Genomic DNA, 11917 nt, shown 5'->3' with positions numbered 1-11917 from the left:
TATTCTCTTCTCTCATTTTTTTTCTAATATGTATTTTGCTCAATTGTGTGTTTTTGTGCGATTGTTTTTATATCCCCTTGGCCTAATGACTGTAACAGTGTCAGCTGTGCTTTTCTTACCCTCTAACCTTACGATATCTCCCACAGCAGTAATCACCATTTTTCACTCTCCAATCAGATGCCCTCAATTACCACCAGACCATACAGCGGTAAACTCTGATCCAATCAAACTGCACACTCTTAGTGACTCATTGTGGCTTAAGAGTGGCAGGAAATGTTTTCTATTTCTCAGTGGGTGATGATTAGGTCCCCAGAATTTTCCTGGCTCTGAGAAAACATTTGAATAAATATGAGATAAATCAGAATGTGCTTCATCTGTGAACATTGGAAACTGTGGATGCTTGCTGGATCCCATGAATTTAGTGCACCAGTGTATCATGTATTAATTGTATGATTAAAACAATGTTATTTCCCCCAAATCCCTGATTGCATCTCCTCTAATGAATAATATCTAAACTGCCTCCAATTCCATTATTGCTTTGGGTCTGTAAATGTGTAAACTGAAAATGTTTAAGAAATCTAATGAGTCTACATGAATAACTCATGAAAAAAAGGAGTTCTTCAGGGGTTCTTGTGTGCTAAAGGGTTCTTGCATTCCTAAAAGTGTTTTACTTCTTTATCCTCTCTGATAGGAAAACACTGCCATAGGGTTCTACATACAGCCTTTAAGGGTTTTCTCATATAATAAACCAAATGACCCTTAAACATTTTAGCCATTTTTTTTTTGTCTAAAAATGTAACCACCATTTCTACCCATATTGGGCTGATGATGGCACTATAGCCATTTTATTATAGTCAGACCCACAGTCAAAATAATATTTTCTCCTTTTTTTCTTAACTAAAAGCACACAAAGATGCAATATTGTTCATTTCGCTCTGCCTGCTTAGAGTTTATTGGTCAAACTGGCAAATGATTTCTAAATGGGGTCCCCTGTAATTTGGTGCTTGGACCCCAAAGATGGCCACTTGCAACTCTACCAATAATAAAACTGGAGGTTTTACAAAAATCCTTGTTGTCTTGAGTTCCACATTAGAGTCTACTTTTTTGTACACACTACGCACAAAACCAAAATGTAATAAATCGCACCATCGTTTTTATTTTAAGTCAAGGATTGACTGTGAGATCAGGCAAGCTTTCACTTAACCCAATTAAATTTTTTTGGAAATATGGAATACCGTGGAACCAAATGCACAACGTCATCATATTGTTAGATTTTGTGTATAATTCAGTTGCTCTACCATTGTGATCAGTTGCTAATTGACAACAAGTCTTACTGATCTTTACATGATGTGGGCAGTAACAATAACCAGGCCAGCCAATTCCAGTCATGACATGACTTTTCTGAGCATCGCTGCAGCTCTGAGCAGCTTCTTTCCTGGAACTGAGTGTGTAAAAGACTATATCTGTTTATTCCAAGGACATTTGAATCTCATATTTCTAATTGGGCTGGAACTCGAAATAATTGTTTCACAACATTGTTTTATTCATGCAACGTTGGCTCTGTCTTGATATTACATGAATAAAACATCTGCTGTGCATGAATAAACAGTGAAAGGAAACGATGTTGAATGCAACCTCACATCTATGGATAATGCACCTGCACATCAAAAGTGTGGCAATATGGTCATCTGGATCACAAATCCAGTGTCATTACAGAGTGTTAACCCCTTAAAGTCCCAGGAGCCAGATGAGTCGGGATTTACATTCCTCACACTCGTTACTACACCCCACTGTAGATACTGAATAATTCATAGTAGTTAATATGTCCTGTTGAACTCTTGATTCTGATTGGTCAGAAGGATTTCATTCATTTTCTATAACAGCAGCTCAAGCAGTATTTCTGGCAGCAATACAAATCACAGGTTTATGGTATTGTTTCTATAGTAACAACTCATACAGGGACTTGAATGGCAGATGCTTCACACGATATAAGTCGAATAAATGTATTGTTATTTAAGTAAGAAAACACGTAATCACTGATATGGTGAAGCTTTCTTTAAGGAGATGTTTATTCAGCGTTTATGGAAGGAATCTCCAGTGTCCACGCTTTGTTACAGCTGGAAGTCTTCAGAGACTGGAAAGCTATCAGGATGGACTTAATGTTCTTTCATATTAATTTTAAGAGAGATAAAAAAAAGAGAGGCTGGTGAAGGAACGGCTGTTTATACCTGTTATAATAATGACGTGATAATAATAATAATAATAATAATAATAATATACCTGTTAATAATATAATGTGATAATAGGAACTATAATGTTTTGCAGATGTTCCACAACTATAAATGGTTAAAAAGTATGAATTTTAAAAAACGTTAAATTTTAAAAATTTAATCACTGGACAATTGCTGTGATATAAAAGGAATTAAACAATTTTGGATATAATTTTGGAAAAATAATTAACTTTGGGGTGACAACAGTAACCCTGATTGGTGCCGGGCTGCATCACACCACCGTCGTTGATTATTTTCCTATAACAGCACGTGGTATTGTGTTTTATTTCTTAAAGAAAGTTAAAGAAGTTTACTAATCAGTGATATGATGCTAATTTACCAGCTCAGAATAATAACCACAAATGAAGCCTCTTAAATATAATTTATTCATTTCCAAACTAATGGACTATGATGAGAGATGGTGCTACACAGAGATGGTGAAGTGTAATTGCATGCACACATGGTTTGTGAGTGTGTATGTGAGCATGTGTGTGTGCTAGAGTGCTAGGGGTCCGTTGCACCAGCAAGGTAATAGCTTTCTGGGTGTAAATTAAATCAAATGCACCAACTGGGTCATATATTATATTTTTTGTTACTAGTTTTACATGGGTATTATGTGAGCATAAAGTCAAGCTATAAGCTGATGTCATGGTAACCACTATAAACAGCAGATATTTTATCTAAAGGTGGATTCAATCTGTCATATTCATAAAGCACAGGCATTGATATCAACATAATCAGACACTCTAAGGTATTTACTAATGTGACTCGGAGGAACTGACATTTCCTTTCTTGTGTCAGTCAAAAGGTCTTTACAGTTTTTTTCCTTGCATGGGAGTTGACAACCGTAAATCTAAACTGCATCCCAACAAAAACAATCAACTCAGAGATAAAGAGAACCATGAAAATGGCACTGCACTGTTTTTTCCACCTGCACTCTGGGCTTTGCAATCATCCCTTCCACCTGCACTAGGACGTGGTAGTAGTTATTACACAGAAGCAGCACAATATAGAAAGAAGAAAATAATAAACCATTTACTAACTCCTGATAATGAGAACCTTTATGAAAATCCTTCATCCGTGCAGTGATGAAGGTAAAATTAGTTTTATATGTGATATTTGCCACACATTTACATCTCCAATAACAACAGCATTCAAAGAGCCTAAAAAGTGTTTCATTCATATACCTTATGAACAGAACACACGCTCCTAGGTTACTCATATCTACACTATATTTAATAGTTTCTTTAATGTCTCACTCGCATTTGTTGGCCATTAAATGCCTATTAAGGGACTGAGGTCAAATTGTACATCATTCAATGCATGTTTGGTGAATTTCTGCTCATATTAATTCCAGTAAATGAGTGACATTTATGCTCCATTTGACTGGGTTAGTCTAGGGTTCACAGCCATTTTGGTTATTGTAATTGTTTATAGATATAGTCATTAATAACTTTGGTTTGGCATTTTCACAGCGCATGCATTTAATTATGTGCACTTTGCTGACGGTCCCTCTATAGCTTATGTTCAGAGCAGATTAACAGCAAGTTTAAGATTTTCCAGGTCCATGATTTTCTCATGGATTTAGGCGACTTTTGAACTGCTTGATTTGTATATTGTAATTTGATAGCAATCTATCAATATACACTATATGGCCTAAAGTATGTGGACCCCTACCATGATGCCCATATGTGCTTGTTGAACATCCTCTTCCAAAGGCATGGCATTAATATGGAGTTAATGGGGTATAATGGGGTTGAAATAAGGGCTCTGAACAATCGAGTTCTTCCACACCAACTTTAGCAAACCACGTCTTCATGGATCTTGCTTTGTGCACAGGTGCATTGTCATGCTGGAACAGGTTCGGGCCTCTTAGTCCCAGTGAAGGGAAATTGTAATGCTACAGCATACACAGACGTCCTGTACAAGTGTGTGCTTCCAACTTTGTGGCAAATGTTTGGGGAAGTTCAACATATGAGGGTGTGATGGTCAGGTGTCCACATACTTTTGGCCATGTAGTGCATTTCAACATGCACTAATAGCTCTTAAACATGTGCCTCTTGAGCCAATTGTCAACATTATCTCCATAGACTCCAAACATTCTTTGGTGTGTCTCTCTGGTGGGAACCCTTAAAGCTTCTATATAAAACCCTACAACAGAGGTTTTCCCTTTCAGAAAGGGTTCCAAGTAGAAAGCTACAACTGTTAACCATCCCTAAAATATATGCTTTATTTGTAATAATATCTGTAATAATATAAGACATTGTAGGTCTTGCTGATTAAAGTACTATTTAGAAAAAGGACATGTTTTTAATGTAACTTTGTTGTAAAATGTTACTTTTAATTATTGCAATACATTTTGCAATGCTAGTGATGATATTAGACTATAAAAGCAGTGTATTCAGGGCTCTAGCCCACCACTAAAATATGGTTTGGTGAATAATATTCTTAATTAGAATGCCAGTATTGACAGATGCCAACTTTTGATAAGTTTTAACATTATTTAACATTATTCTAACCCTATAGAGCCCAATCACACCAAAATTCCACTGTCTACATGCTGGATTTTAACCAGAACAGCAAAATTTGAGGTGCAAAAAAATACTGTTGCAAGAATTGCTGAGGCATTTGCAAATTTCTTGGCTTCTGGAATTTGCCTTGCTCAGATATTACAAACAGCACACCATTTTTAAAAAATCATAAAAATCATTTTTAAAGGATCTGCTGAAATATGTAGTGACATTTGTGACAAAATGTTCACAGGTTCATTATTGCAAAAAAAAAGAAAAAGAAAACAAAAGCAAAAAAACTTGTTTGTGTGAAAAATGGAAGAGAAAATGTGTTTTGCTTTAAGAGCGTCTGTCTTCTCCCTAAGCTATTTTTTCTGCATGCATTATTTATCTGTATGCCTGATACAGGGTTCAAAAGTGACATATTTTGAGTTCTGGAATTAGGATTGGTTTTGTTTTTTTGTGGTTTTTTCAAGGCCATTGGGATGATTTTGTCTTGCAGGCATCCCTGGATGCTGATATGCATCAAGTAAGTGTACAAAACATGATATGAGCGCCAAATAAAAGTATGTTGAATGTAGAAATGACTGAGTTTTGTTTGGATGTAGGAACTAGCAGCTTTGCTTAATAACACAGATTGCTTCGCCACTCAGTCAGTAATCGTTGTGGTCACGTGTAACTTTGGATGATGTAACAGGAGTGAAGTCCTGTCTGTCTTAGCTTTAATGGTGACCTGTTGGTGCAAACGGACCAGAATACGAGTCCCATCTAAAGTCCACTAGTGTGTGAAATGGACACAAACACGCATCCAAACAACTAAATACCCTCCTCTGTTCATGCATGTATCAGTCCTTTCACTTCTCCATCTCCCTTCCATCTCTTTGTCAGGATTTTATTTGCAGTTCATCCATGACCTGTGACCTCTTTTATATATGCTCTATGTATGTTAGAAGTTGTTCTTTCATGCTGATGCAGGACCCAAATCGTGTCAAATCCCAGATCAGCAACAAAGAACAACAAAGTCCCTGTGACCTCAGCGGTCAGCGTTCATCCTCCTCAGTTTGGGAGGCAGCTTATCCTCCATTCTGGCTCCAGCTGACGGCAGAGGAGTGTGTGGAGGAGCGTGAGTGTGTGGCAAGGCGATGGGTGATGGCATCGGGGGCAGGCTCCTCTGCTGGAGGTCTCCGGTGGACATGGTCATGGGTTCGAAGCCCACCCTGAGGGCTTTGAGATGGAAGTCGTCTGTCTGGCCGGGACCGGAGCCCATGCGCTGCAGTTTGAGGGGCAAGTCGCCCGTACTGGACGCCTTCTCTGAGCCCTGGGAGCTCAAACGCAGAACCTTCTTGGGCAGCTCCTCTTTCCCGGACGAACTCATCCTCTGGAGCTTGCTGGGCAGCCTGCAGGAGGCGCTACCTCCAAGGCTGGGCCGCTCTTCCCCCAGCTCCAAGCAGTTGACAGAGAAGACGCGTTCGCGGTGTGGCACGGCAAGTGGAGAAGGAAGCGAGCCCTTTTCCTCATGCTCTTTGACACTGTAGGGTGGCGTGGGAACCTCGAATGTACTGTGAAACTGCGAGTAGTCCACACGGAAAAAGCCCTCCTCTAGAGACATGACGGGCAAGAAGCGGTGACCCCACAACACCTCGTCCTCGGTGTAGGAGGTGCGTGCCTGGCATGTCATACCTAAAACACAGGGACAAGCAGAGACAGATTAATCCTCATATTCAGTTCACTACTTATCAAATAAGGGGGTGAAAACTTCTGCACACAATTGTATACTGTAGTATCTACAAAGTGTTGATTCAAGCCATCTCTTTTCATTAGTAATATGTGTATATACAGTGGGGAAAATAAGTATTTGATCCCCTGCTGATTTTGTAGGTTTGCCCACTCACAAAGAAATTAAGGGTCTATAATTGTTATGGTAGGTTTATTTTAACAGATAGAGACAGAATATCAACCAAAAACCAGAAAAAAACACATGATACAAATGTTATAAATTGAGCTGCATTTCAATGAGTAAAATATGTATTTGATCTCCAAGCAAAACACGACTTAGTACTTGGTGGAGAAACCCTTGTTGGCAAGCACAGAGGTAAGACGTTTCTTGTAGTTGGTTACCAGGTTTGCACACATCTCAGGAGGGATTTTGATCTACTCTTCTTTACAGATCTTTTCTAAATCCTTAACGTTTCTTGGTTTAGCTCCCTCCATAAATTTTCTATAGGATTAAGGTCTGGAGACTGGCTTGACCACTCCATGACCTTAATGTGCTTCTTCTTGAGCCACTCTTTTGTTGCCTTGGTGGTATGTTTTGGGTCATTGTCAAGCTGGAAGACCCATTCAAGACCCATCTTCAGTGTTCTGGCTGAGGGAAGGAGGTTCTCATCCAAAATTTTACAATACATGGCCCCGTCCATTGGCCCCTCAATGAGGCAAAGTCGGCCTATACGTTTAGCAGAGAAACAGCCCCAAAGCATTATGTTTCCACCTCCGTGCTTGACTGTAGGGATGGTGTTCTTAGGGTCATAGTCAGCATTTTTCTTCCTCCAAACACGGCGAGTCGAGCTGATGCCAAAGAGCTCGATTTTGGTCTCATCTGACCACAGCACTTTCTCCCAATCCTACTCTGAATCATTTTGTTCATTGGCAAACTTCAAACGGGCCTGTACATGTGCCTTTTTGAGGAGGGGGACCTTGTGGGCACTGCAGGATTTCAATCCATGGTGGTGTATTGTATTACCAATGGTTTGTCTGGTGACTGTGGTCCCAACTGCCTTGAGATCATTCACAAGCTCCTCCCTTGTAGTTCTGGGCTGATCCCTCACTTTGCTCATGATCATCCTTACCCCATGAGGCGAAATCTTGCATGGAGCTCCAGATCGAGGGCGACTGGTGGTTATTTTCTATTTCTTCCATTTGAATAATCGCTCCAACAGTTGTCTCCTTCTCACCAAGCTTCTTGCTGATGGTCTTGTAGCCCATTCCAGCCTTGTGCAGGTCTACAGTCTTGTCCCTGACGTCCTTTGACAGCTCTTCGGTCTTGCCCATGGTGGTGGTGAGGTTTGAATGGAAGATAGAGGTTCTGTGGCCAGGTGTCTTTTATATACATAACGAGTTGTCGTTAGGGGCACTTTCTTAAATTGACAGGACTAACCTGTGTACCAAATGAGCACATAACCTGTGTGTGTGTGTGTGTGTGTGTGTGTGTGTGAGTCAAAATGTCAATATTTCCTGTTTCAGCCATTTTCCTGAATCCTGACATAAGTTAACTAGAACTTGTCAAAATGAATTAAAACTTATAAAGCTTGTTTATAAAGGTATCTGCTCACTGATACTTACTAAGCGTAACATTAATTAAAATAATATTAGTTAAACATTAGTTAAATATTATAAATTGGAAAGTCAACTGGAAAACATCACATGCTTATGAGTTATACAGATGTTTAAATATAGGTTATTAAATTGTATGTAAGTAGTGAACAAAGGGTTTGTAAACAGTTTTGAACATAAATAATGGCTTATGAAAATGAATGTCATATATATTATGAGGTATTGATATTGTGACATTCATTTTTTTCAAACCTGAGGGCTATTTATTTATAATTCTGTTACATGTTACTCGTTATGTATCATTAGTGTAGAAACAGTGTAATGGTTAATAAATGATTAATAGATAATATATTAATGTTTTATAAACACTTTATAAGGTAAGGTTATCATAACATATGATCAATTTTTCATGTTCATTAAAGAGATTGAGAATATACTATAATAGTTTTATGCAGGGTAAATTTTTAGCTGTTTGTGAACATTTAAAATGTTGTCCAAAAAGAAAAAAAAAAACAGGCAGAAATGTTAGAAGCGACAAAATAGCGATTCGTCTCTGTCTTTATTTCACTCTTCTGTTGCCTCCATCGCTGGGAGACTAATTTACACTCTGAATGTAGTGTGTCTGTGTGTGTGCCAGCTATGTGTGATTCTTCAGCCAGCAGCTAAGTGAGATATTCAGTGGTTCATAAAGCGAGCCGGCCTGATCGTTACTCAGCTCTGCCAGCGTGCTTTATATCCACAGCCGAGCCCGAGCAGAGAGAAGGCACAAAATCCGATTTCTCGCATTTCAGCTGTTTTCCGTCCAATTTAAATTAATCAATAAACCGATTAGTCCAGACTTGTTTGTCCCTGGAAAGTAAAAGGAAGTCTTTAAGGCTGTTCAAAAGGAATTATTCATCTGCCTTTGCAAAGATATAAAAGTCAGTGAACAAAGAAGGCAGTTAGCAAAGAAAGGCAGAGAGAGAGAGAGAGAGAGAGAGAGAGAGAGAGAGATAAGGGGAAGACCGTGACAGGAAGTGCATATAATATATTTGAAAGAATGAAAAAAATGTGCTTTTAATAATGATATGGTGCTGTGCATGAGTATTAGGCACTTTACATTTATATGTAAATTTTGTGTTACATGCCTTTATGCATAGTGCATTAGTGCGTCAGAAAAGATTTACAAATTACTTTTTAAAAACGCTCCAGAGATTTTTGTAGAACTAATAAAATATATGAAATACTATTCCTAAATATTATAAAGAGTATTAATAAATAAATAAAAAACAAAAAAAATAGTTTGATAAAGGTGCTCTATAAAATAAGATAAACATTATTATTATTATTATTATTATTATTATTATTATTATTATTAGTAGTAGTAGTAGTAGTAGTCATAGTAGTGAAATACTAAATATACTAAATACTATTACTGAATATTATTAAAGTAAAAAGTATTAATAAACAAATAATAAACAAATAAAAAATAAGAAACAGTTTGATAAAGGTGCTATATAAATTAAATAAAACTTAAATTTATTATTATTATTATTATTAATGCTATTATTGTTGTTCTTGTTGTTATTATTTTTCTTTTTTCTTTTCTTTTCTTTTCTTTTATTTTTTCATTATTGTCATTGTTGTTGTGCCCATTTCTGTAGAAAACTGCACAAAAACACAATTTTTGCACACAGCATTAAGGATTAATCCTTACATCAACATGAATTAGACTGAAATTACATTTCAGTTCATTTCAATTCACAAACCTCCACATTTAAAAAAAATCATATCAGGGATGTTTAATCACGCCGATTAAAAATGAATATGAGGAATATTTGATGTTCCTCAGCATAATTTCTTCTTTGATCAGCTCACACACTTTAATTGGACTCAGTCTGATCCCTTCATTTTAATCTACGTGCAATCCAGATTTATTGAGCGGCACTCCTTGTGCATTGTAATTAACACACCATCTCACACACACACACACACACACACACACACAACTAAATTCCACACACATTTCCTGATTATACCTGTAACGTGATATCCAATTCAACTGGATGTGTAATGTGAAGCTCTTTAACTATAATTGAATGGAAATGTAAATCACTTCTAATGCAATCTTCGTGAGGTCCATTTCACTGTTCCGTGTGATGAAGCACTCTGACAGACAAGCCCTTAGAGAGGTACATGCTACACCATCACCACCAACTCCTTCCCTTCGAGCATTTCATAATCATTCAGTGATGGCTGGTCGTGATAGTCAATGAGAATAGTAATAGTAACTCAGAGTTACTGCGCTTGTCGATAGCCAGCTGTTTCATTCAAACAATGCGAAAGTCTGTCATTTGTCCCTTTGTGTCATTTTTCCTTTGACTTGGATGTTTGCTTTGTTTTCTATTTACTTCTAGTTTCTCCGAGGCATTTTGAAAAATCAGTAATCCATATCGCTCATCTTTATTCCACACCTTACTGCAAATCTCATGCACCTTCTCAATCAATTCTGATGACGTCTTATGGACATGTCAGAAATACAGGCTTCGGTAGACCCGTGAGTGCTACACGTCACTCTGACGTCAGCTTCACCTCCTGGTTGCAAAAACATAACAGGAGACTAGAGTGATTTTTAAGAGCGAGTCAGAATGTGTTTTTCGAAAACGTCACATATCAGAATTGGAAAAGTGTTCATAAACCCATTCTTTTTTCACTGCATATTATTGAATAGACACCTTTCCAAGCCAATAGAAGGCAGTTGTGCTTACAGGCAATCAGCACGGATAATTCTGGTCCAAGAGCTCTGTCTTTGCTACATCATTTCATCTCAGCTAAGTAGCTAACTCCTGGGCTAACAAGTCAGCTTGCTACCTAAGAATTAAACAGGTTTAGCTTGCTAGTCAGCTAATTTCTATTGCTTTAACAATCCTACATAGCTTACCTAAAATCGACACTAGGAAACTAGCTATCTAATGTTAGATATCTAGATCGCGTTCTTATTAGGAGTTGGCTATAATGGACATGTTTAGCTAGCTAACTTTGTTCAGCTAATGTCTGGAGCAGCACCTTGGCTTTCAGTGCCACGGCATCCTTGATGTAATCGTAAAATATTACGTCTGAATGTGTCCAAAAACAACAAAGTTGTAAGCACCATCACATGATAGTGACTTGTATGCTTTTAATTTCTCTCTAGTATAAAAGATTAGAGTTTCTATGAGATATATGAGACCACCATTTAGCATCATTTAGCCACTAAAAGATGCTAAGCCATAAGGATTTTCTACAGTTACTCCATTTGTAAGTGCTAGTTTAGCCAACTAGCACTCCCTGTCTTTCAGTGCTAATCCAATATAATAAGCGGATAACAATTTAGCTAATGTCAATCTGATTCCTAAATGAAATTCTTGTTAACATTCTTCAGTCAGATTTTAATAAAGTAGTGGCTGGTTAATAGGCTACTCATGTCTTTCCGCAACCAGGTTGAATGTACGTCTCTAAATGAGTCCATAATTTAGTCCCAAATGGACAAGAAAAGAAGGGGACAAGTCACTCTAATCACCTAACATGACTGTCATTGATACGCTGCATGAATCTAGAGTCTGGGTTAGAAAGAAATCAGCCCCAGTTTCGCTTCTTCATACCATTCTGTGTACTTTTACTGATAACCACTGGAGGTGCTGTTGTGCTCGGATCCACAAAAAAAAAAAAAAAAAAAACGCCACTTGTTAACAACAAATAAGATGACATAGGTGCTAAAAATCTAGCCATATTTTTGATGTATTTTTTTTTTCCTTTGCACAATTGAAGCTATGATTCCTCTCATCCATG

The 11917-nt window shown here is 37.6% G+C and overlaps 1 protein-coding gene across 1 annotated transcript in view; it reads right to left on the bottom strand.

Annotated features, from left to right (window-relative positions):
- Positions 1 to 1255: 1255 nt before the first annotated feature.
- The window catches only part of kcnj19a (potassium inwardly rectifying channel subfamily J member 19a), a 37062-nt gene continuing 26400 nt past the window's right edge, over positions 1256 to 11917 (bottom strand). Inside the window, exon 3 of the mRNA XM_026917073.3 lies at positions 1256 to 6460. Coding sequence (XP_026772874.1) covers positions 5814 to 6460 — 647 coding nt within the window. The 3' untranslated portion in view covers positions 1256 to 5813. The remainder of the gene's footprint in view (positions 6461 to 11917) is intronic.

Source organism: Pangasianodon hypophthalmus, chromosome 13 (assembly GCF_027358585.1).
Source record: "Pangasianodon hypophthalmus isolate fPanHyp1 chromosome 13, fPanHyp1.pri, whole genome shotgun sequence".
Classification (NCBI taxonomy): Eukaryota; Metazoa; Chordata; class Actinopteri; order Siluriformes; family Pangasiidae; genus Pangasianodon; species Pangasianodon hypophthalmus.
This window is presented reverse-complemented; position numbering and strand designations above follow the sequence as displayed.